The sequence below is a fragment of the Convolutriloba macropyga genome, chromosome 14, assembly GCF_964194025.1.
Source record: "Convolutriloba macropyga chromosome 14, txConMacr16.3, whole genome shotgun sequence".
NCBI lineage: Eukaryota > Metazoa > Xenacoelomorpha > Acoela > Convolutidae > Convolutriloba > Convolutriloba macropyga.
In genome coordinates, this window is record NC_134481.1 from 38,612,436 (window position 1) to 38,639,524 (window position 27,089).

Sequence of the window (27,089 nt, forward strand, 5' to 3'; positions counted from 1 at the left end):
TGTCAAAAGGTTCTGCCGTAATCTTTTTTCGAAAGTTTTCCCGCGTGTTTTGTTTCAAGTTTAGTCGTTCAAAGGAGTAAATGGCTGATTGAATTTATCAAGTAGAAGTATTTACTTGGAGTCGAAGTCAAATTTCACTTTGAGTCCTTTCCGCACTCTTCCGGCTATCTTTTTTAAGATCTTCACACATTTACATGATTTGGATGTAGTGATTGGAGTAGTGATTGTGGTCTTGCTGAAATGAAGCGAATGAGCGAGTGATTTTATCACTAATTTTCAGGTAGGTGAGAAAATGGAGTGTGATCAAAATTTCGTTTTTTTTTTTTCGTTTCTGATTTTCTGTCCACGTGCGGTCATGTGATTACTTTATCACCCTCCTCCGCGCTCTCAGTAAGGGTGGCCTCAGCAATCAAAATTTTACAATTAACAGCGCGTCGTTTAAAAACTTGTCGTCTGATGACCCTTTCTCGACAGAATTTATATAGGACACGAACCCCCACGTGATGGTTGCAATATACATGCCGCTTTGCTGGCGGTAATCCGAGTTTTTCAACAGGTGTCGAGTTCGCCTTATTCTATTCTCATTTCAGATTAAATGAATTTTTAATCAATAATGAGATGCCGATGGTGCTGCAGGTGTCGGTGGTCCATTCAAAATGCAAATAGTCAGAGTGCTATTGGTGCTTGGATGTACCCTGTCAGATTTCTATCGGATTATATCAGTTCTTCGGATGATACGAAAGGACGGAATTCTAAGAAGCGTACTAATGGTTAGTCAAAGTGTAAGATCATCATGTCCACTTGGTGAAATATTCCGCCAGCGTTTAGTTTTCAAAGTTAAAAACAGTTAAGAACTATTGTAGTTAATTGGTTATGCTTTTATCTTTCAAGAAGAAGTCCTAAAAACAATTGCAGCTAAAGCGTCTTTAAAATAGCGAAAGTTGAATATTGGACCTAAATGGAACGAGTGGTCAGTAGTTGAGCTGAGCATCGATTGATACTTTCAATGTTGCTTACCAGTAAATAAAGTTCCAACTTTACAAGTCAATTTGTATAAACGTTCAAGCATCTTCATAATAAAACAATTGAAAAAGGTATTAAAGTAGCTGTTTTATTGAATGTAATAATTTTGGGTTCTTACCGCTCCAATGTGCCGTACATAAAGCCGGACCTGTCACCTCAGCAGCTGCTAAAATATGTCAACTGTAACTAATATTTGTTCACGGTTGTAATGGCAATTGTTATAAATTAATAACTCGTCCCATCTGTGATAGCGAGAAGTCCAATAAATGAGTAAGTGGCAGTTAGACCGTTAGTAGAATAAAAATTTTGGCTTCCTAGGCAAATATGTGCGAACAAGCATGCCTTGCAGATCAAAATACTGCTGGTTGAAAGCGAAAAAAATCAGGCTTACATTAAAACAAGTGCATTGGAACTTAATAAGATAAGGTATAAAAACGCTAAATTTCCTTGTTATTAGAATATTGAACAACACAATAAAAACGAGACATTAAGTCAGTACAATTAGGTGCCTCGTAAATTCTTGCATAAAATAATTTTAACGTCTTTATTTTTAATTGCTCTCGAACGGAGTGTTTGTAGCAGCTATTATGAAGCAACGTGTCTTTTTATGCGCAATTTTTGCTTGACCTTTTTCTTTTAGAACATCTTTCCGATTTCACTTGAGTGACTTTTTAACGATTGACTTCTTAATTTTTGCTTGACCTAAATTGCTCTTTTTGAGAAATTAAGTCCGTTGCCAAAATCAAAGCGATTGTAAGCTAGGAGACAATTAAGGACAGGTAGCCGAGTGGTAAGTGCTGCAGTCGGGGGCGCAGTTGGTCGCGGGTTCGAATCCTTCCCTTGTCGGCGTATGTTTTGCACTTGTCGGCGTAAGTTTTTCTTTGCTACAGCCCCCTCTGAATTAAATTGCCCCGCCTGTCGTTCGAGAGCAAATTGTTCGACGTTAGTCGGTTTATGTTTGCTAGTGAGCAAGCGTCATTCAAAAACTTTGGCGTTCAATCAATTAGCAATGCCGTCGCTTAAACTGGATTTGGTCAAACGCAGGGATTTTCCAAGCTTTGGAAAAAAACTCGTTTTTCATTAGGGACAAGATTTTTATTTCGTAAAACAAGGCCTTGAGTTTTTCAATTACTGCGTTTTCTGCTTCAACAAATTCTGCTTCAGTTTTAGCTCTGACTTCGAGTCATGTTTATTGGGGCCATAGAGGGTTTTGATTGCCGCGTTTTGCTGTTGTTTTTAATTGACAACATGTTTTGATTGATGTAACAAACGTAATAACATTCCGGGTATTCTAATACAGGTAGTGTAATACAACTGTTTTATTTCGTTCACTCATGTATTTTTAAAAAAATGTGTTTTTTTGGAGAAAAACTAGCATTTTGATTTAAATCAATACAATAATTGAGACAAACGCTGTAGATAAATCTTGTGGAGACATCGTAATTTAAAGCTTTTTTCATGTTGGTTGCGAAAAGCATCTGTCGTTTAGTGTTTTGATTTGAAGCCAGTCGAGTCCAACGTAGCATGTGTTTGTAGGTAGTCATCAATGTAACACTTCATTCGTCTTTTTATCGAAAACCTTAGACAATGCCGCAGTTTTTAATAGCCGCACAGCGATAGCTGGGGCTATTATTGGCCTTCTCTTGGTTTTTTTTTACTTCGTCGTCGCGATTTTTGTTACGACCATATGACGTAACAACCACTTCAAATCTGCTTTTTGTTCATTCGTTCATGCAATTTCAACTGAAGTGCATGTGTCGTCATTTTTTGCTCGTAGTGAAGCGAGTTTTTTTGCATTCACGTGATTAAATTTTTGGTCACACTTGACCTCACTCTCAAAAATGACTTCCTCACTTTGAAATTGACTTTTATGTACTTTAATTCAAAGATATAAGGTCAATGGGTGTGTGTCACTCTAAATGAAGGTTATTTGAGACCGGCTAATAGAGGCAGCAAAACCTTATACAGATTTTTAATCAAAATATATACCAAATCAGCTTTGGTCTGTCTTTTTTACTGTTGTTTTGAGACTGCAGATCTTCGAAGCTATTGCGGCTATTTTCTGGCAATCTGCCAGCTATGTTTGGTGCTGGACAATAATTCTGGCTTGACATGAATTATTGTTTACAGAAAGAGCAGATATTTTGGTTTGTTGAAGCCGCTGATTAGAATTATCTGATGGCGTCATTGAAAGTGATGGTAAAAGTATCGGCCAGCTCGATAAGTTACTGTTGGCTCCTATGAGGGAGTTTGCGGTGCATCGGAATCTCTTTTGTTTTTTTGGTTCAAAAACTTTCTACGCAGAATAACAAATTTGAGGATTTCTAGAAATTTTTCTAAGTAGAACATGATACAATAAAGTCTCTTACAGAGAATGCAAAGTTTTGAACGGTTTTATTTAATTCATTCTTGTCAGGAATATTTTTCTACACTAAATCTACGAAAAATCTACCACTAAATTGGGATTTTTTCCGTTTGTGTCCCCAAAATAGGTTATGCACCCTCAGTTACACATGTGCCATAACATAGTAAATCATTATATAAAAATAGCACGTGCGTCTTGGGGGTGCAAATAAAATGGAACAAACGGGGTGCTGGGGGGCACAAACGGAAAAGATTCCTAAATTGAATAACAGGAATTATTGTGATGTATGTCTGATGTAGTTGTTTAAAGGTGGTTAATTGCTCTCGAATGAGAATTTTGCAAACTTGTATATCTCTTATGCAGATTTTTCGCGTGAGCGTTTTTGCGCTTTTCTTCTAGAATAAGCTTGGTCTTCTCAAATGACTTTTTCGTGAACTTCTTTTTGATTTTTGAGTGAGATCAATTTGTCACTTCGAAATAAATTTTGTTGATCAAGCCAAACTGATTGTTTGGGAGACGTTGACAAGGCCCTTATAGGCGAGTGGTGGTTAGTACCTCAGTTAATGTGATGGAAGCGTACGCAGGAGGTTGGGGTTCGAACCATACCTTTAGCTGATGTTTTCGCATCCCTAAAAGAAGATTTATCTAGGCTACAGCCAGCCCATTTTCTGTGTTTTGAATTGTGTAGGAATTGCGTGATAATTATGACAATTGTTTGAAATTTTGTAGTTGTAGTAGCGTATTTATGTTTAATTCCGTTTTGAGATCAACTAATATGAATATTTTTTATTGACCGCCAATGATTTAAGTTACCCGTTTTACTGGGAAGGGTCACAATTGAGTTCGCTAATTCTTGGGCCTGATTTTAAAAAAAAACAAATTTTGTGAAAACTGGCATGGTTTATTAATTTTTTTAAAACTGTTTTTTGAACCACTAAGGCTTATTAATCGTTTATATGTGCTTCAGAATCCCTACAAATATTTATAATTGCGTTAATTGAGTGCATTTGCTTCCTTTTTTTCGCTGTTAGGTAAATATTTTGGACACTTGAGATCGAAAATTTGCTTAACTAATATTTTAAGTATCTATAGGTCGCGGCTACTTTTTATAGCTAATCATTTTACTAAGTAGTTACAGGTTTTGGGATGGCAAGTATGGCGATAGATGTAACTTGTTATTGAGGTTGTAACTGAAATGATGTGAAATTTGCAGCTGCGTATGTGGAGAGAGTCAGTACCAGTGACTACAACTGGAGAAGAGAGTTGAGAGTGAGAGACCAGAGGTTCATAGACCAAGTGCAATACAATGCCTACGGGGGCAGGAGTGGACAGGGTCTACCTAAAATGGGGGGCGTGGGTGGAGACGGGGGAGATGTTTATTTGGTGGCTGATGCGGCAAAGAGGCACGTAAGTTACTCCAATCGTTTTTTATTGTAACTACCAAGACGGTACTGTTTTCGTGTTATTTCTTGTTGGAATCTTTGTTTTGAGAAAAATGAAAAAAAGCGAAAATATTTTAGTAGTTCATCATAGTAAAAGTTAGAAAATTTGCGAAATAAAAATTATTACTCATGAAGTATAACCACTTTTTATATTGATTTTTTGAAAAGCGGAGTCACCTATTTTTTTTATTTCCTAGAATACATATTAACAACTATTATTTATGGATTCAGAAGTGATTAAAATGGGCAAGATTTAGATGATGAAACCGCTAACATAGTGCAAATGAGGGCTTATCTCAAATTTTGTGGTGGATTTTATGCCACAATTATTACCTTTTCTCCTGATGGGCCATTAATTTTACTTTCTAATGAAGTATACAATTGTGTGTAGGATGTCCGATATTCAACCCAAGCATGGTCAGAGATTGTTGAAACTGAAGGGAGAAGACGGAGTGTCCAGTGGGAAGAGGAAGCTGAAGGGAGAGAGAGGACTCGATCTGGTTTACAAGGTGCCAGTTGGTACATCTGTCTGTGACGTAAAAGGTATCTTTTGTCTCAGGTGACTTCAAGTGAGGCTGTCTAATCCATACTCTAGTCCATTTGTTCTCTGGTTAATAGCCGCGAAGCGATACCGCCTATTATTGGGGACATCGTGGTTTTTTCTTTTACAATTCAAAGAATTTGAATTGTATTGGGGCGCTGTGTTTTTTAAGATGTGTTCACATTTTTCAATGACTTTGATCTTTCAAAACGGGATAAACAGGTAAAGCTCAGCGGGCATTAAGTTTCAGTAGAGGCCAAAAGTGGGTTTTAGTAGTTCTTCAAGTGTTTAGAGTGGTTCAGCTGCTGGGATGGCCTTAATTTAAGGTTAAAAGCTCATTTTCAGGAGTTTTTGGCTCAAAATGGTACAATTTTTTATGGTTTCTGATTTTTTTTAGTTTTTTGTTTGATTAGTGTTAGGTTGAAGTTTTTAAAATTTCATGAAGGCCTTTTGCGAGACAAAATTACTTGTTATTAATAGCCGCACAGCGATAGCTGGGGCTATTATTGGCCTTCTCTTGGTTTTTTTTTATTTCGTCGTCATGATTTTTGTTACGACCATATGACGTCACAGCCACTTTTTGTTCATTCGTTCGTGCAATTTCAACTGGATTGCATGTGTGACGTCATTTTTCGCTCTTAGTGGAGCGAGTTTTTTTGTTCATGCGCGTGATTAAATTTTTGGTCACACTTGACTTACCTCACTCTCAAAAATGACTTCCTCACTTTGAAATTGACTTTTATTTACTTTAATTCAAAGAGATAAGGTCAAATGGGTGTGTGTCACTCTAAATGAAGGTTATTTGAGATCAGCTAATAGAGGCAGCAATAACTTATACTGATTTTTAATAAAAATATAACAGATCAGCCTTCAATGAAAAGACGAATTTTTTGGTCTGTCTTTTTTACTGTTTTTTTTTAGACTGCCGGTCTACAAATCTATCGCGGCTATTTTCTGGCAATCTGCCAGCTATGTTGACTATTTTATGAACTAATACAAAACGCAAAATGATACTATTTTTGTGCAATTTTTTTTGAAAATATTTGTCATTTTTTGAGTTTTTCAAGCTTCAGGGTCCAGAGAATCTCCTTAAGGAGGTCTGATAATAGGGCACTGCATAGTTTCTAGTAACAATGGAATTGTTTTCTACATTTTAATGTTTCGAATTTCAGCATTTTTTTTGATAAAATCTGCAATTTTTTTAAGATTTCCTAAAATTTTTGTCAATTCTTGATATATGTCCATTCTCAAGTGCCAGAAAACCTATTCCACGGTCTGATAAAAAAGTTACTGTGTGGTTTTTAGTGTCAATGGATTTGTTTTCAACAATTCGAATATAAGAAATTTTTCGATAAAATTTGCCTTTTTCAAGTTTTTTTCAAAAACATTTGTCTTTTATTCAGTTTTTCTTGCCTAAGGAGCCAGGTAACCTCATTCAGGGTTTGATAGTATGTTAATAAATGGTTGCTAGGTAGCAATTGCATGGTTTTCAACATGAAATAGAATAAACTTTTTTTGAAATTTGAATTTTCTAAAAATTATTGCCTATTGACCTTTGAGCCAATGAATTTTTAAGGCTTGGAATTGGGTTACTGGATAGCTACTAGAGACACAGAATTGATTCTGAATATATTAATATCACGACTTTCAGCAACATTTCATTAAAGTTTGCAATTGATTTCATTTTTTAATTTTTCGGTCATTTTCGAGTTAATCGGTCTTCAAGCGCCAATGATTTTTTTCAGATCCTGCAGATATAATACTGGACCGATTTTAGAGACAAAAATTGGCGTTGAACATATTTTTGAAATAGGTATATTTAAAGGGATCAAATTGTGCCTTAAGGGTAAAAGCTTTAAGAGTTTTAGCAATGAGTATATCTTTGTGTAGTTTGTTTGATTGTTTTGGTTTCTCAATTTTTTAGATGATTTTGTTTGTGTTTTGGCTGGCATTAATCAATTGATGTGCTGGTCAGGTAGAGTACTTCTGATTTTTTATTCAATTCTTTGAATTGTATTTCAGGACTTGTCCTGCTATGTTTTTTTAATTCGTCGTCTCCATCGATGATTCTTACAACCTGACTTCTTGGAATTGACTTTTTCAATAACTTCATTGGCTTCTACTGCTTTGCAGTTAAAATTTGTGTGAGTGACGTCATTTCTGATTTTAGGTCAATTGCATGACTTACCTCACTAAAGAAATGACTTCTGAACTCACTCACGGAACTTTAAATTTTGTGAACATTTTCTAGTTAAAGATCAATAGTGCGCATCTAATGAGTGCCAAATTTATATGCCCTATTTCTCGAGTATTAGTGTTGTTTTTGATTTTCAATATCACTTTTGAAAAAAGCTCTTTCAGTGTTTTTTCCTTTTAGAGCGTATGTGTCATAAAACTGACAGTCCCAATGTAACCCAAAAAGTCGAGTGGTCTATTGAAGGACGGGTCGTCGATCTGTCTATATTATTTCTTTAGTTGTTTCAATTCATGGAAGGCCACAAGCGTCTATCGCGGCTATTTTCCGGCAATCTGCCGGCTATGTTTTAGAATTCTGTAAACTATAGAAATGTCTGGGCGATAAGATCTGCTAGAGTGACTGTTTTGAAATTTTTTTAGCATAGGCAGGCGACTTGTTCAATATACTTTTTCAATCAGATTTTTTAAATTGAAATGATTGGTTTTTGACGTGCTTGAGAGATTTTCTTACAGTTAAACAAATCAAAGAAGTCAAAAGAAGATTTAAATTCATCGGAAAATTCACCATAGACCGAGTTCGTTCGTCCGAAAACTCGTAATTGAGTACTAGAAATTTTGAAGAGATCAAATGGTTGTACTACTGCTATAGTCATTGCCATGATGAGTCTTTTTTGTGAATAAATAATAATTAAAATTATTATGATAGAGCAATAAGCTAATGCTCTCAGAGAAAAAATACTCCTTAGGATGCGTGGTAGTGGTTGTGAACGAAAAACGACTTTTCAAGCTAGAACTGAAATAAACAGAATATTAGCAAGACTGAATTCAATGCTATGCATTAAACAACTTGAGTTTTGCTTTCTTTCTTTCGATCGTTTCATCAGGATTCGATTTTTTTGCAAAGTTATTTGGCTTTTTGGTATCAGGAGTTTAAATAATTAATGTCGGTTTTGTTTATTGAGATTTCCTAATCTTCTTTGTTAATTGCTCTCAAACGAAGTTTGTAGCAATAAGATTAGTCCTGTCGGTCTTTTTCTAATGCGATTTTTCGCTCGACTGATTTTTCGTCAGACGCTTTAGACTTTTCGCCCTGAAAAACGGGATAAACAGGTAGCGCCCAGCGGGCATTAAGTGCTATTAGAGCCTTTCAGCTCTGTTTCAGCTCAAACTGTTTTGGAGACTTATACTTATGGTGTGAAGGGCGGTTCTTCGATGTTGAAGACACCCCCACTGTTGACCCCCCAATGTTGCCCCCACCCCCCATCACGCCATTGCCCCCACCCCACTGTTGCCCACCCCCTCCCTTCCCATTAGCCCCCCGGTGCACTTCGTCTAGGGTTTTATAATAGGTTACTGCATGGTTTCAAGGGGTAGTGGAACTGTTGCAATATTTTAACATCACGAATTTGTGCATTTTTTTGACAAACGGTTTTTCAGTTTTCTTTGCATTTATTTTACATTATTCACGTCTTTCTGGACGCAGGGGCTAGAAAACGTCCTTAAGGGTTTGATATAAAGTTACGCGAAAAGATTTATACGCCATGGATTAGCTTTCAATTTTTTAATATGACAAATTTTAGCAATTCTTTTGATAAAACTTGCATTCTTTGTAAGTTTTTTGTACATTTTTGTCAATTTTTAGGTTTCTTTAGACTCAAGAGATACATAACCCTCTCTAGGGTTTGATTTTAGGTTACTGCATAGCTTCTAGATGTAATGGAATGTTTTTCAAGATTTTAATATCAGCAATTTTTAAAAATGTTTGCGATTTTTTCTATCTTTTTGATATTTCTATCATTTTGTCCGGTACAATGGTTCTGGGGACCTCCTCCAAGGCTTCATGATAAGCTGTTGCATAGTTTCTAGAGTTATTGGAATGGTTATCAATATTTAAATGACTCCAGCTTAGGCAATTTTTTGATAAAATTTAATTTTTTCAAATTTTCTGAAAATTATCATGTTCCAAATTTATGGATCTTTATGAGCCAGTGAAACTATTTAGAGCTGGAAATGGGGATATGGGGCAATGAATTGGTTTTAAGATTTTAAAATCTTAAATTTTATTAGATACAAAATTTTGTGAAAATTTGCGATTGGTTCTGAAAGTTTTGATTAGTTTTTGTCCTTTTCTGATCATTACTGACCAACGACGCTTTTCAAGTCTTGCAGATGGGTTAATTGACATAACTTCAAAGATAATAATTAATTTTGAACATTTTCACAAATCGGGAAGCTTTTCTTTTAAATTTGGCAAATTGTTGAAATATCAGTTTTTATTTGATTTATTTACTAACAAGGCTAGAAAACTAAAAGTTACAGAGTCAAATCAAGCTAAAGCTGGCCTAACTAAACTGTGACTAGCTACTGACGAAGCCAACCGCTCACTCAATTGGATTTTCTAATACTCAATTGGATTTTTTTTAGTTTAATCAATTTTGATATATTCATCGTAGAGAGTTGTGAGTGATATCATTAAAAAGCCCGTCCAGCGTGGAATACAGAACGAAATTTTTTTGAAATTCGTTTTCTAGAGCGAGTTATCGTTGTTTAAATTTTTTTGAATATTAGACCGATTTGATCAATTTTGCTAAGATATTTAAAAATTGTTAACAATAGTTTTGTTGAATTTTTTTTATGACAAAAGGTATTGGTGACTATTTTGATTTAATTTTTTAGCCTCTTCATCAAAAATTGACCGAATTAGGCTTCCTTAGTCCTTTGAATAAATTTTCCAAAAGTACACTCTCAAAACGACTTAAACAATCTTTGTAAACTACAAAGTGAGCTAGTCCGGCTTCCACTTCCATTGAGAGTAGGCTGGAACTAAAATTATCTACATCTATAACATTCGAAGCAACTGAGTGTTCTTTATGCACGAACAGCAATATCAAAGCTGGTTTTGGTCCAATCTTGGTTTGTTAAAATCCAAAAATAATTCGGATTGTAATCAGTTGGTCTTTTTGAAAAAAAAATTGATCTTTATGCTTATTAAAGAACAGAACAGTTCAAATCAAAGCTCCTTGTTGATAGGTCCAATTGGCTCACTCAGCAGTTTCAAATTTATTTATCTAGTTTCTTCACTCGAAAGATTATGGTCATTTTGACTTTTAAAAAAGTTTGAATTTTAAATAAACAGTGGCTTATTGAACTTAGCACTATTTTTTGCTTAATTTGGTCAACTAGCAGCTGAGTGTCAGCAAAGAAAGAATGCATCTTCTTCCTCTTCTTTCTCCTGAATCTTTTTTGCGGTTTTACGCGTTAAGTTTTGGTTTTCTGGCTTTGATACTACTAGATTTCACGTTTTTTCTTGATTTTTAGACATTGGCCCGTTCTTCGCGTTTTTTTTGTCGTATTGTCACAATATCACATTATTGACAGTTCACATATTATTCTATTGGCGTTCAAATTAAGACGAAATTGAATATATAAAAGTCTTTAAAGGCATCGATTATGGTTCTAACAACTTCGACACCCCTTTCTCGAAGAATTTATTTGATGTTTTTTCATTTGTCTTTAACTATCGTTTTTACTTTGTGTTTTTAGTCGTATGAAATTTCCTGGATAATGACAGATCTCATTGGCTTTTTATGGAGGATTAATTGAGCCTATGTTCTGTTTTGAGTAGATAGCTTGGCATTGTGAGACTATGGGCCTACGAAGCTATCGCAAGTATTTTCTGCCAATCCGCCGGCTATGTTATTAGATTTTTCTGCAGAATGAATTTCATTAATTTCTATCGAAAAGAGTGGAGCAATTAGTACAATGTCCGTCTTTTTAAGCAAAACTTTTGAGTGAACGCTTTAACTCTTCAGAGTTACTTTTACATCAATGGCTTTTTGAGTTATCCTTGATCTAAACGATCCCGTCATTAACATTTTTGAAGCAGCTGAACGCACTTGGTGGCTCAGTTAGACAGTGCTTCAGGTTATCAGGTTGCTGCATAGTACCTTACAATTAACACTCAAAATACTTCAAAATATTTTGAGGTCTATATAGTCTTAAGAATGCTTCCCACTGCTACCACTGCCAAGGCTTCTCGAATGAAAAAAAAAAAAAAAAAATCAATTGATTTGAATGAATGAAACTGTTTTCAGTTGCTGCAAAACGACAGTGAGGGTATTATTCGTCTCATTTAAATAGCCGCCCTCATCTTCTGGCCCGGCTGTTATGAAGCTTCTAATTTTTATTGTTAGCCGCAAAGCGATTCCTGTGGATATTTTTGGCCTTCTCTTGGTTTTTTGGTCATGCTTTGTGTTACAAGCAAATTGCGTCACGATCACTTCAAATCTGCTTTTAAAAAGAAGGCATTTTTTGGTCTATTTTATCTTTTTGAGTTTGCAGATCTAAGAAGCTATCGTGGCTATTTTCTGGCAACTATGTTTAACTGCTCTCCAAGGGAAGCAATTTTTGTATACGTGTGTGTGTCTTAACTAACCGCCTCAGCTTTTCAGCCGGCTATTATAGCGCTCCTCTTACAATTCAAAGAATTTGTTTTAAGATCTGTTCACACATTTTCATGATTTTTTAAGTCAAATTGGAGTAGTGATTTTGGTCACGCCGAAACAGGAAGTGGAGCGAACAAGCGAGTTACTTTTACATCAACGGCTTTTTGAGTTATCCTTGATCTAAATGATCCCGTCATTAACATTTTTGAAGCAGCTGAACGCACTTGGTGGCTCAGTTAGGCAGTGCTTCAGGTTAACAGGTTGCTGCGTAGTACCTTACAATTAACACTCAAAGTACTTCAAAATATTTTGAGGTATATATAGTCTTAAGAATGCTTCCCACTGCTACCACTGCCAAGGCTTCTCGAATGAAAAGAATCAATTGATTTGAATGAATGAAACAGTTTTCAGTTGCTGCAAAACGACAGTGAGGGTATTATTCGTCTCATTTAAATAGCCGCCCTCATCTTCTGGGCCGGCTGTTATGAAGCTTCTAATTTTTATTGTTAGCCGCAAAGCGATTCCTGTGGCTATTTTTGGCTTTCTCTTGGTTTTTTTGGTCATGATTTGTGTTACAAGCAAATTGCGTCACGATCACTTCAAATCTGCTTTTAAAAAGAAGGCATTTTTTTGGTCTATTTTATCTTTTTGAGTTTGCAGATCTAAGAAGCTATCGTGGCTATTTTCTGGCAACTATGTTTAACTGCTCTCCAAGAGAAGCAATTTTTGTATACGTGTGTGTGTCTTAACTAACCGCCTCAGGTTTTCAGCCGGCTATTATAGCGCTCCTCTTACAATTCAAAGAATTTGTTTTAAGATCTGTTCACACATTTTCATGATTTTTGAAGTCAAATTGGAGTAGTGATTTTGGTCACGCCGAAACAGGAAGTGGAGCGAACAAGCGAGTTACTTTTACATCAATGGCTTTTTGAGTTATCCCTGATCTAAATGATCCCGTCATTAACATTTTTGAAGCAGCTGAACGCACTTGGTGGCTCAGTTAGGCAGTGCTTCAGGTTAACAGGTTGCTGCGTAGTACCTTACAATTAACACTCAAATTACTTCAAAATATTTTGAGGTATATATAGTCTTAAGAATGCTTCCCACTGCTACCACTGCCAAGGCTTCTCGAATGAAAAGAATCAATTGATTTGAATGAATGAAACAGTTTTCAGTTGCTGCAAAACGACAGTGAGGGTATTATTCGTCTCATTTAAATAGCCGCCCTCATCTTCTGGGCCGGCTGTTATGAAGCTTCTAATTTTTATTGTTAGCCGCAAAGCGATTCCTGTGGCTATTTTTGGCTTTCTCTTGGTTTTTTTGGTCATGATTTGTGTTACAAGCAAATTGCGTCACAATCACTTCAAATCTGCTTTTAAAAAGAAGGCATTTTTTTGGTCTATTTTATCTTTTTGAGTTTGCAGATCTAAGAAGCTATCGTGGCTATTTTCTGGCAACTATGTTTAACTGCTCTCCAAGAGAAGCAATTTTTGTATACGTGTGTGTGTCTTAACTAACCGCCTCAGCTTTTCAGCCGGCTATTATAGCGCTCCTCTTACAATTCAAAGAATTTGTTTTAAGATCTGTTCACACATTTTCATGATTTTTGAAGTCAAATTGGAGTAGTGATTTTGGTCACGCCGAAACAGGAAGTGGAGCGAACAAGCGAGTTACTTTTACATCAATGGTTTTTTGAGTTATCCCTGATCTAAATGATCCCGTCATTAACATTTTTGAAGCAGCTGAACGCACTTGGTGGCTCAGTTAGGCAGTGCTTCAGGTTAACAGGTTGCTGCGTAGTACCTTACAATTAACACTCAAAGTACTTCAAAATATTTTGAGGTATATATAGTCTTAAGAATGCTTCCCACTGCTACCACTGCCAAGGCTTCTCGAATGAAAAGAATCAATTGATTTGAATGAATGAAACAGTTTTCAGTTGCTGCAAAACGACAGTGAGGGTATTATTCGTCTCATTTAAATAGCCGCCCTCATCTTCTGGGCCGGCTGTTATGAAGCTTCTAATTTTTATTGTTAGCCGCAAAGCGATTCCTGTGGCTATTTTTGGCTTTCTCTTGGTTTTTTTTGGTCATGATTTGTGTTACAAGCAAATTGCGTCACGATCACTTCAAATCTGCTTTTAAAAAGAAGGCATTTTTTTGGTCTATTTTATCTTTTTGAGTGTGCAGATCTAAGAAGCTATCGTGGCTATTTTCTGGCAACTATGTTTAACTGCTCTCCAAGAGAAGCAATTTTTGTATACGTGTGTGTGTCTTAACTAACCGCCTCAGCTTTTCAGCCGGCTATTATAGCGCTCCTCTTACAATTCAAAGAATTTGTTTTAAGATCTGTTCACACATTTTCATGATTTTTGAAGTCAAATTGGAGTAGTGATTTTGGTCACGCCGAAACAGGAAGTGGAGCGAACATGCGAGTTACTTTTACATCAACGGCTTTTTGAGTTATCCTTGATCTAAATGATCCCGTCATTAACATTTTTGAAGCAGCTGAACGCACTTGGTGGCTCAGTTAGGCAGTGCTTCAGGTTAACAGGTTGCTGCGTAGTACCTTACAATTAACACTCAAAGTACTTCAAAATATTTTGAGGTATATATAGTCTTAAGAATGCTTCCCACTGCTACCACTGCCCAGGCTTCTCGAATGAAAAGAATCAATTGATTTGAATGAATGAAACAGTTTTCAGTTGCTGCAAAACGACAGTGAGGGTATTATTCGTCTCATTTAAATAGCCGCCCTCATCTTCTGGGTCGGCTGTTATGAAGCTTCTAATTTTTATTGTTAGCCGCAAAGCGATTCCTGTGGCTATTTTTGGCTTTCTCTTGGTTTTTTTGGTCATGATTTGTGTTACAAGCAAATTGCGTCACGATCACTTCAAATCTTCTTTTAAAAAGAAGGCATTTTTTTGGTCTATTTTATCTTTTTGAGTTTGCAGATCTAAGAAGCTATCGTGGCTATTTTCTGGCAACTATGTTTAACTGCTCTCCAAGAGAAGCAATTTTTGTATACGTGTGTGTGTCTTAACTAACCGCCTCAGCTTTTCAGCCGGCTATTATAGCGCTCCTCTTACAATTCAAAGAATTTGTTTTAAGATCTGTTCACACATTTTCATGATTTTTGAAGTCAAATTGGAGTAGTGATTTTGGTCACGCCGAAACAGGAAGTGGAGCGAACATGCGAGTTACTTTTACATCAACGGCTTTTTGAGTTATCCTTGATCTAAATGATCCCGTCATTAACATTTTTGAAGCAGCTGAACGCACTTGGTGGCTCAGATAGACAGTGCTTCAGGTTAACAGGTTGCTGCGTAGTACCTTACAATTAACACTCAAAGTACTTCAAAATATTTTGAGGTATATATAGTCTTAAGAATGCTTCCCACTGCTACCACTGCCAAGGCTTCTCGAATGAAGAATCAATGGATTTGAATGAATGAAACAGTTTTCAGTTGCTGCAAAACGACAGTGAGGGTATTATTCGTCTCATTTAAATAGCCGCCCTCATCTTCTGGCCCGGCTGTTATGAAGCTTCTAATTTTTATTGTTAGCCGCAAAGCGATTCCTGTGGATATTTTTGGCCTTCTCTTGGTTTTTTGGTCATGCTTTGTGTTACAAGCAATTTGCGTCACGATCACTTCAAATCTGCTTTTAAAAAGAAGGCATTTTTTTGGTCTATTTTATCTTTTTGAGTTTGCAGATCTAAGAAGCTATCGTGGCTATTTTCTGGCAACTATGTTTAACTGCTCTCCAAGAGAAGCAATTTTTGTATACGTGTGTGTGTCTTAACTAACCGCCTCAGCTTTTCAGCCGGCTATTATAGCGCTCCTCTTACAATTCAAAGAATTTGTTTTAAGATCTGTTCACACATTTTCATGATTTTTGAAGTCAAATTGGAGTAGTGATTTTGGTCACGCCGAAACAGGAAGTGGAGCGAACAAGCGAATGGTTTTGCGGCGTGAATTTTTTTCGCTCCAAATTTAAAGTAGAGTGAGAAAACAGTGTTTGAACAAAGATTCGCTTTCTCGCTAGTTGTTTTTTGTTCACATGCGGCAATTTCACTTTGATTTTCATCATTTTGGATCGGTTTTTTTTCTAAATGGTTTTCCCAATCCATTCATAGTCCGTTCTAGGTCTAGCTTTTTGTTTAGTCAATGAAAATTCTTTGAATTGTTCGTCAGGACTTGTCCTGCTATGTTTTTTTTTCTACTAATAATTTTTTTTTGACTTTACCTTAGTTCACAGCTTGTTCAACATTTTGCATGAAATGTTTTTGACTTCTCTAGGCTAGTTTCACTCTTTTTTCATTCTGCTAAGTGTTTTTAGACAGCATTGGTTCAGCAAGCAATTCAAAATGGACAGAGTCAGTATCAAAAACGAAATCAGAAATAGAACCTGGATAAACCAATAGCCCATTTTTAGATGCCCGTTACTCGAACTTTGTTCTCAGTTAACATCTCTAATGCTTATTGGTATTGATACTAGCCCCTGTTGTGTCTCGCTACGAAACAGGAGTATGTTCAGCTCCAAAATACCATCAAAATAGTTCGTACTTCAAAAGTTTTTGTGTATAAAAATCAATTTTTTTCATTAGTATTTTTTTGCCTTCAATCCCAATCTTGGCTATGGGAATCAACGGTGGTTGTTTTCCGGCAATCTGCCGGGTGTGGTGTGTTTTTTTATCTAAAATTTTCGCTTCATCGTTTTTTTGGGTGACTTTTACGCCCTTGCTTGTGTTTTGCGTGCTTTAAAGTTCTCTCTCAGTCACAAGTTCAAGCAGCTGAACTCAATGGGCGGCAAGGTAATACTAAAAGTCGAATGATAAGTGCGCCGGAACTGGTGCCATTTAACTTTATAGTGGTATATATAAAGCTCTAATGAGTTTATGCGAAGCTCTTAGTGAATTTCTTAGTCCCATTCAGACTACACCCCCTCCCGACTGAAGCAGGCTCAAATTGATTACAGCTACCTCTAGTCGTTCGAGAGCAATTCTTCTGACGTTTTTCGCTTATATTTTTAGTAGCCGCACAGCGATAGCCGGAGTTATTATTGCGCTTCTCTTTGCTTTTACAATTCAAAGAATATGAATTGTATTGGGGCGCTGTATTTTTTTTAAAGATTTGTTCACACATTTTCATGATCTTTGAAGTCAAATTGGAGTAGTGATTTTGGTCACGCCAAAACAGAAAATGGAGCGAAAAAGCGAGTGGTTTTGCGGCGTGAAAATGTTTCGTTCTAATTTGAAAGTAGAGTATGAAAACGGTGTTTGACTCTTTTTTTGTAGTGGTTTTTTGTTCATATGCGGCAATTTCACTTTGGTTTTTACTGGTTTTTTCAGTTTTTTGGATCGGATGTTTTTCTAAATAGTTTCCCCAATCCATTCGTGGTTCAATCCAAGCCTAGTTTTTTGTTGGAATCAATTTTACATTTCTCGCTAGTGGTTTTTTGTTCTCCCCAGCGGCATTTTGACAATGATTTTCTGTTTCTTTTGCTTTTTTGATCTGTTTTTTAGAATTTTTTTTGCAATGAATATTCATTGAATTGTACGTCAGGACTTGTCCTGCTATGTTTTTTTTCTACTAATAATTTTTTTTGACTTTACCTTAGTTCACAGCTTGTTCAACATTTTGCATGAAATGTTTTTGACTTCTCTAGGCTAGTTTCACTCTTTTTTCATTCTGCTAAGTGTTTTTAGACAGCATTGGTTCAGCAAGCAATTCAAAATGGACAGAGTCAGTATCAAAAACGAAATCAGAAATAGAACCTGGATAAACCAATAGCCCATTTTTAGATGCCCGTTACTCGAACTTTGTTCTCAGTTAACATCTCTAATGCTTATTGGTATTGATACTAGCCCCTGTTGTGTCTCGCTACGAAACAGGAGTATGTTCAGCTCCAAAATACCATCAAAATAGTTCGTACTTCAAAAGTTTTTGTGTATAAAAATCAATTTTTTTCATTAGTATTTTTTTGCCTTCAATCCCAATCTTGGCTATGGGAATCAACGGTGGTTGTTTTCCGGCAATCTGCCGGGTGTGGTGTGTTTTTTTATCTAAAATTTTCGCTTCATCGTTTTTTTGGGTGACTTTTACGCCCTTGCTTGTGTTTTGCGTGCTTTAAAGTTCTCTCTCAGTCACAAGTTCAAGCAGCTGAACTCAATGGGCGGCAAGGTAATACTAAAAGTCGAATGATAAGTGCGCCGGAACTGGTGCCATTTAATTTTATAGTGGTATATATAAAGCTCTAATGAGTTTATGCGAAGCTCTTAGTGAATTTCTTAGTCCCATTCAGACTACACCCCCTCCCGACTGAAGCAGGCTCAAATTGATTACAGCTACCTCTAGTCGTTCGAGAGCAATTCTTCTGACGTTTTTCGCTTATATTTTTAGTAGCCGCACAGCGATAGCCGGAGTTATTATTGCGCTTCTCTTTGCTTTTACAATTCAAAGAATATGAATTGTATTGGGGCGCTGTATTTTTTTTAAAGATTTGTTCACACATTTTCATGATCTTTGAAGTCAAATTGGAGTAGTGATTTTGGTCACGCCAAAACAGAAAATGGAGCGAAAAAGCGAGTGGTTTTGCGGCGTGAAAATGTTTCGTTCTAATTTGAAAGTAGAGTATGAAAACGGTGTTTGACTCTTTTTTTGTAGTGGTTTTTTGTTCATATGCGGCAATTTCACTTTGGTTTTTACTGGTTTTTTCAGTTTTTTGGATCGGATGTTTTTCTAAATGGTTTCCCCAATCCATTCGTGGTTCAATCCAAGCCTAGTTTTTTGTTAGAATCAATTTTACATTTCTCGCTAGTGGTTTTTTGTTCTCCCCAGCGGCATTTTGACAATGATTTTCTGTTTCCTTTTGCTTTTTTGATCTGTTTTTTAGAATTTTTTTTGCAATGAATATTCATTGAATTGTACGTCAGGACTTGTCCTGCTATGTTTTTTATTTCGTCAAGATTTTTGTTACAACCATATGACGTCACAACCACTTTTTGTTCATTCGTTCATGCAATTTCAATTGAAGTGCGTGCGTGACGTCATTTTTCGCTCTTATTGGAGCGTGTTTTTTTTCATTCACGTGATTAAGTTTTTGGTCACACGTGACTTACCTCACTCTCAAAAATGACTTCCTCATTTTGAAATTGTCTTTTATTTACTTTAATTCAAAGAGATAAGGTCAAATGGGTGTGTGTCACTCTAAATGAAGGTTATTTGAGAGCAGCTAATAGAGGCAGTGGAAACTAATACAGATTTTTAATCAAAATATAACGTCTCAGCCTTCAATGACAAGACTAATTTTTTTTTGGTCTGTCTTTTTTACTGTTTTTTTGAGACTGCATATCTACGAAGCGATTGCGGCTATTTTCTGGCAATGTGGCAGCTATGTTTTTCTTAGCCAGCCAATAATGGTTTTGCTTTACCTCATTTCGCCACGTTTTCGTCATTTTGCGTGAATCTAGCGTAGTTTCACTCTTCGCTCATTCTGTTCAAAGTGCTTTCAGACAGCAGTTGCTGAGCAGAGCAATCTAAAATGCACAGAATCATTCTCATAAAACAGAGTCAGAGTAGAAACTGTTAAACCCAGAAAACCCGATCGGCCTGCTATGTTGTACATTTTTATAAATTGAATCGACATATTACCTTGGTTCTATATCCGGCCTTGTTTATATGTTACTGCAATCTGTCGGAGTTGCTCATTAAGTTGTTTAATTTATTGTTTAGGTCGCCAATTGATGGATTTGAATAGAGAAGGCGACATGGTCCAGGTTGCCAAAGGGGGCCAGGGAGGCAGTCCCAACAATGACTTCCAGTCACAAAAGGGTTCTTTTGGCACTTTTAAACTTCTCCTCAAACTCATTGCAGATGTTGGGCTTGTCGGGTTTCCAAATGCGGGAAAATCGACACTATTGTGTGAGCTGAATTTTTTTGTTTAATCTATAATTTTCGTAAAATGTGTTTTAGCGGTTATCTGGGCCGTGGTTTTGAAGTTGACTTTTTTGCGACTCAACTCATAAACTGACCACACGCATCCTGTGAAGTTACATTATGATTACTAGAACCTTTTATAATATTATTTGATAGCCAGCCCCACCTTAATAAGTAACACTAACCATTATTGATGTTCAAACTTTTCGAAGTTTATTTAAACAGGGTTTTAAGCAAAAATTACCAACATCTCGTAAAGGGTATCTTGAACAGTGAAAGAGGACTGATTGACGTTCTGTTTTCTTTCTAATCGCCAAAATTGTTTTTTTCTCAGCGCCAAAAGTGTTAAAAACTTAAATTTGACTTTTCTGCAGCTCAACTCTCCGATGCTAAGCCATCAATCACCGCCTTCCCCTTCACAACCTTACACCCAAATGTCGGTCATATCAGATATGGGGACCTGAGGAAGATCTCAGTGGCTGACACTCCAGGGTTGATAGAGGGTGCCCATGAGAATATCGGATTGGGTCACAGGTTTCTCAAACACGTGGAGAGGACTAAAGTGTTGGCTTATGTCACAGATGTGAATGGATTTCAGCTGAATCAGACATCGCCAAACAGGTTCACCAAATTTAGTGTTCAGTCGTTGATAAAGATCGTCTACGCCACAGATCTTTGTTAATAGCGGCGAAGCGATAACCGCTATTATTGGGGACATCGTGGTCTTTTACAATCCAAAGGATTTGGATTGTATTGGTGTACTGTCTTTTTTTAAGATCTATTCACGCGTTTTTCGGCTTTTTCACGTCAGTGAGAAGTCAAAGGTGATTTTAGCCACGCTGAAGCACTAAAGGGAGCGAAATTAGAGTAGGTTAAAAACGTGATTTTTTTCAAACTACCTTTAAAGTGGAGTCAGAATTGGTGTTTGAAAAAATTTTCGGTTTTTGAGAGGGAGTTTTTTTTTCACGTGCGTAAATTTGACTTCTGTTATCAGAGTTTCTTTTCCTTTTGTGCTTTTAGTTTGATACATATATGTCTTAATTGCGCCTGGTTGAAATTGCGAGAATTAATCAAGGTGCAGCTGAAACTCTTTATGAGCTGAACACTTTTTTGTCAAAAAACATTAACGAATATTTGATTTTACCCTCTCTGAAAAATTATTTCTGTTGTCTTGTCACTTAGTATCATCAATGACAGGTCTCATTGGTTGATAATGAGGCGCAAAAGAACCTAATTGATGGTCCGAATTAATAGCTTATTAGTTTTCATTACTTTGACACTACTTTTCCTCAATAATTATGAGTCAATATTCGAGTTTTTGTTGTAATTTTGTAGTTTTTCTTGTCTTATCGTTTATTCTCATTAATAACAGGCCCAATAGATTGCAAATAGGGGTAATTGTAGTCGATTAAATTGTTTTTGTTCAAATTTGATACCTTCTATGACTTTGACATCAATTGTTTTCAAGAAATATTATAGAATTTTTGAGTTTTGCGAGTTTTTCTTGTTAGTTTTATTATCTTATATCTTTGTCTCATTATTGACCGTTGGCATTCGTTTCTAAAAAAGGTTTTCTTGTTGTTGAAAGTCTTTTCGATTTATAGCTATTGCTTTCTTTGATTTATACGCTGCCCGTTTTTAAACTATCATTGAATATTTGAGTTTTGCGATTATTTATTGAACTTATTGCTGTTATCACTTAACCTCATTAATGACAGGTTTCATCGGTTGATAATGAGAAACAAGGGAATTTAATTAGTGGCATGAGCTCTTAGAAGTCGTTTTTTGATTTTGACCATGTCTTTGAAAAATTGATCTGATTTTTTAGTCTTTCTTGTTTTTTTGTTCTTGCGGTAAAAATGCTTAATCTCAGTGGTGTCGAACTAATTATTCTTATTGGACCTTTAACACGGCTTCTTTTTTGTCAGTTCAAAGCTAAATTAATTCTTTGGATTGTAATTCAGGACTTGTCGCGCTATGTTTTTTAATTCGTCGTCTCCATCGAGTATTCTTGCGACCATTGACTTTTTCAATTTCAGTGACTACTGCTTTGCAGTTTAAATTTGTGTGCGAAACGTCATTTGTTCTGCTTTTTGGTCAATTGCGTCAATTCCTTCACTCAAAAAATGCCTTCTGAGCTCACTTAATGAATTAAATTTTATGAACATTTACTAGTTAAAGATCAATAGTGTGCATCTAAGTAGTGCCAAACGTATATGCTCTAATTCTTGAGTATTTCAGTCTTGAGTTTTTGATTTCAAATATTATTTTTTGAAAAAGCTCTGTTGGGGCTTTTTCCTTATAGAGCTTATATGTCTCATAAAAGTGACAGTCCGAATCTAACCCAAAATATCTAGTAAAGGACTATTTGTCAATCTGTCTATCTTATTTCATAAGTTGTTTCAATTCCATGAAAGGCCACAAACTTTTATCGCGGCTGTTTTCCGACAATCTGCCGGCTTTGTTAAACGTACACTTTTTCAAGCATGTGATTAATTGCTCTCGAACGAAGTATGAAGCAACTACTGTAAACGTCTTGATCTTTTTTCGACTCGAAGAGGACTATTGGTTTTCCACTGTTTTTAAAGCTGAAGTTATGACTTGAAATTTTGACTTTAGTTTTCGAACATTGACTTCTGTTTTTGAACAACGGACTTTAAAAGTAGCTTAGCTTGTAATGTATAGCATTAAGAACTGATGGTAATATTCAAAGTGAAAAGGTAATTTTGAGATTTTTTGATCCCATATAAGTCCCTCCAGTCTGTCTAACGTACACCCCACCCCCTCCTTCAACTACCCCCCCCCCCCCCCCACACACACACACACACCTACCTCGCCCCCGAACTACTACCAACATATCTCACTAAAAATTGGTTTTTTCACTGTTTTGCTTAGTTTTTTTCATATTTCTGAAATGCTTAGGGTTAGATAAGAGTTTTTATTGCACGACTTTTCCAGTCGTTTCCGGTATTCTACCGGCTCTTTTTTCTATGCCAAATTTTAGCTTGACGGTTTTGACTCCCTTGAGCCCAGCTGATTTTTGCGCGCTTGACTTTTTCGTTTTGCGTGATCTAAATTTCTCCCTCATTCACCAGTGTCAACAGCTACGCTGAAGTGGCGTCAGTTCACTACTAAAAGTAACAATAAAAGTGCGTCAAAATTTATGTTTTTTACTTACAAATTTTGTTAGTGGTTATAGTAGTATACAATAACGTCTCATGACGTCATTCGTAGCTTAGTGAATTTAGTTACCCCGACTAAAGCAGGCTGCAATAGATTCGAGCTCCCACTAGTCGTTCGAGAGCAATTCGTCCGACGTGCCGTGGCCTGTAATCACTCCCCCTCACAATATCCCAAATTGTTTAACATTCATGCGCTGTTAGGATGATGCTGATAAAAACCAGTAAGGCATAATGCTAAAAACGCAGACAAAAGAACATATGGAGGTTTTAGAAAACAAGGGCACTTCAGGTAAAACGGTAAAGAAGTGGATACTTCTTCAAAACATTCGTTCCTTAACAAAAAACTTTGATGAATTCAAATTTTTTATAAGTCAAACTGAGGTTGAGCCAGTGGCAATCTGCCTCACTGAAGCTTGGTTAAAAAAGTAGCTTTGAAAGCGATTGTTTTTCTTTACAGAACTACCTTGAGATAGAAACATCCAACAGAAAAAAAGAGGTGGTGTTGGTATTTTTGTACACAAAAAAAGCGGCAAAGAGAAGAATTGCATCAGTTGATACAAACATTCTGCAAGCTATTAGTTTGGAGATTAAATTTTGCGATAAAACGTAGTGACTTGTATATACATTCCGCCCAATGCTACAAAAGCAGAAACCTTTGGAAAACTTTCTTCCTATATTGATCAAATAAGTATAACACCCAGTACTCTACATATCGTGTGTGGGGACCTAAATGTTTATTTTTTTTTGAAGAAATCGGCAAAATCGATCCTAATAACTAACCAGATGGAAATGAATGCTTTGGCTCTTGTAGACCCTCAACTGCAACGCGCGAAGCAGTTAGGACAAAAACTTGTTTTGACGTTTTTTTTACAAACTTCAAATCAAAAATTTTAATTGATAAAACCAAAATTAGCGAAAACCAAACAGGTTGGGACTAGAGCTTGTAAAAGAAGAGAAAAGTTCTGAAAGTGTTCAATTACTGAGAAGAAACTGGAATAAACTAGACGATGATAATCTCATTGGTGAATTCAACTGTATTCTCCAGAAAATTATTTGAATCAGTGAGCGGCCAATTATTAACAAGTGATTCTAACCGGTGTGCAGAGATCGAACATGAGAAACTGGTTGAGGCACTCAATACTCTTTTTTACCACTAAAGCCATCAAATCAAGGCACCAAGAAAGACTGGATCGACAGGGAAGTAAAAGAGTGCTCAGCTAAAAAAAGCCAACTGGAATCGTTATTTAAAAACAAAAATGCAAAGTGATAAACAAGCGCGCGAAAAGCAATCCAAATTGTGAGGAAAAAAATAAGAGGAAAGATTTTATGAAAAGCAAATAATGACAGAACCTGGAAACAGAAACAGGAAATTTTTTCAGTTTGTTAACGAAGTAGTCAACATCGATGGAGATGAAAAAACAGTAGAAAAGAACGCTGTTGAAGATCTTGATAAGTTCAATAGAGTTTTTTGCTACAATAGGAGCTAAGATGGCAAAAAATTTTCCTTCACCAAAACTGACACAGAGCAAAACAAATAAATTCAATGTTTTTCAGGACAATTGATGAAAAAGAAGTTACTGCCGCTATTGCTAAGACTAAGAAAAAGTATAGCACAGATTGCTATAATTTGAACTACGTCTATATCAAAGCTGTATCGGCAAGTGTTTCACCGGTTCTGACGATGCTTTTCAACAAATGTTTTGTGGAGGGAAATTTTCCGAAGTCGTTTAAAATAGCATCCATAACACCACTCCATAACTACGGAGACCAGAGCAAACCAGAGAATTACAGACCGACCTTTTTATTACCTATCATTGGCAAAATATTTGAATTCCTGATTTTCGGTAGAATTTAAAATATATAGAAAATATCAAGATACTAAAAGCTAATCAATTTGGGTTCAGATCAAATCACAGCACTACCGACGCAATTGTTTCATTGTTAGAGGATTTCAGAGTAAATAAACAAAGTAAAGCAATTGAAATAAAGGTTTTGAAAAAAGCATTTGATATTGTCGACCATAATAGCATAATAGCTTCATTTCTGCACGATAGAAAACAGGTGGTAAACGTGAATGGAAGAACTTCAAAATCTAGAGAAGTGTCGTTTGGCGTACCGCAGGCTTCCATCCTTGGACCGCTGCTGTTCATTCTTTATATAAATGACATTTCATTTAAAATTGAAAACAGTACAGATTATCTTTTTGCTTACGATACCGCTATAAAAACCACTGGAACCCCAAAAACAATAAATAGCAAGCATCAATTGGCCTTGAGCAATGTTACTTACTGGCTAGAGCAAAATAAGCTTACACTAATTATCAAAAAAAAGACAGACAATGTCTTTCAGACAAAAGAAAGCCAGTGAAGACGGCTTTTCATTTTACGCGGAAAAAATAGAAAATGTGAAGAGCTTCAAGTATTTAGGCATCATTCTAGATCACCGCTTAAGTTTTGCCGAACATAGCAATATTATCCAGAAGAAAACTGAATCAGTTCACTGCTATGTTTTATCGTCTGAGAAAATTCCTAAAAGCACCGCATATGATAAGAGTCTATAAGACATATGTACAGCCAATCATACAGTACGGAGTCCTAGCCTATGGGTCGACGACAAAAAGTATTCTATAGCCTTTTGATAACAAAGTAAACAGATTGCTGAGAATAATCTTTTTTAAGAAAAAATTTGAGTCAACTACAAAAAATACGCGAAGAGAACAACATCTACAGCACACAAGAACTTCATATTTACGAACTGCTAAAGTTGCTGATAAAAGTGATACGAAACGAATGCAGTGTCGAACACCTGCAAAAAGTCGAAGAAAAAGAGCTGATTAAAATTGATGGGCTGAGAAAAACGAAAAAACAACTTAAAGTTAGTTACCCTAAAGTAAGTAACTGCTCAATCACAGTAAGGTTGAGAGAACTATGCAACTGCTTGCTAGGGTTGGATCCTACTTTTTTCAAAAGCTTAAGAAAAATGATAGAAAAAGAGGCTGAAATTTTTGCTACAAATTTCCTTAAAAACTGTTATTGGTTCTTTAGACATAAAAAACTATATTTTTGGCTGATTGGAGCCATTCGATATTTATAAGCTGTATATTGCCGTTTAACTCCAAGAATTTTGTTTTGATTTTATTTGAAATTTTTTAGACACATAGTAAGTCCTTTTCCCTGCATTAATCCCAACAAACTCTCTTGTTTATCTTCCTCGAGCAAAGGCGCCTGAAAACGATCCATAGGGGTGAATGGTGTCCTTTCGGAGCGCAGGTGACATCTGAAAATAAATAAATTATGTAAATGCCCTTTTGTATTATGCGTAATCCGTAAACTATTATTATTATCCCAATAGCCGAATATTTGAACGACTGCATCATGCTAGGATGTTTTTATAAAAATGACAAAAAATTTTTCGAACAAATTAGTTTATCACTTCTTTTGTAGTGTTCTTATGGTTCCATGGGTTTAGATCTGGTTACGAAACTCTGTTGCTGTTGATGAAAGAACTAGAACTGTACGATGCCAGTTTGCTGTTCAAACCCGGAATTCTTTTGCTGAACAAAGTCGAAGACCTCCAAAGCCACGAAGAAGCTGACTTTATTATTGAATCACTCAGTTCAAAGTTTGTTCCTGAAAGCATCAAAGAATTCGAACCCTTTTCATTCCCAGATTTCACGGAAGTGGTTAAAGTTTCGGCTAAAGAGAAACTTGGACTGGATAAAGTGGCGGAATTGTTCAGAGAAGAGTTGGACAAAGTGGCATTGGAGGAAGTGGAAGGTGGATTAAGTTTGACAGCTGAAGAGAAACAAGAAAGACTTGCTTTTGATTTGACTCATGGACTTGTGTCTTGATTTTATAGTGATCAGTGAAATGATAAATAATTCAGTGAAATGGGACTGACTGACTGTTTTGGATATGTCTATCACTTGGAAATTAGATTAACATTTTTGCTGTCTC

The 27,089-nt window shown here is 36.1% G+C and overlaps 1 protein-coding gene across 2 annotated transcripts; it reads left to right on the forward strand.

Moving 5' to 3' along the window:
* Positions 1 to 590: 590 nt before the first annotated feature.
* Positions 591 to 27,089, forward strand: LOC142353737 (GTP-binding protein 10-like). Of its 2 annotated transcripts, none has more exons than XM_075406081.1 (6): positions 591 to 770; positions 4,602 to 4,791; positions 5,222 to 5,373; positions 19,748 to 19,936; positions 20,326 to 20,572; positions 26,602 to 27,089. In XM_075406081.1, exons 1-6 carry the CDS (start codon positions 614 to 616, stop codon positions 26,981 to 26,983), a joined length of 1,317 nt encoding a protein of 438 aa, XP_075262196.1. In that variant the 5' UTR covers positions 591 to 613; the 3' UTR covers positions 26,984 to 27,089. The 2 variants fall into 2 exon arrangements, with proteins under 2 accessions (XP_075262196.1, XP_075262197.1); XM_075406082.1 differs by having other exon boundaries at positions 633 to 770; positions 4,602 to 4,795.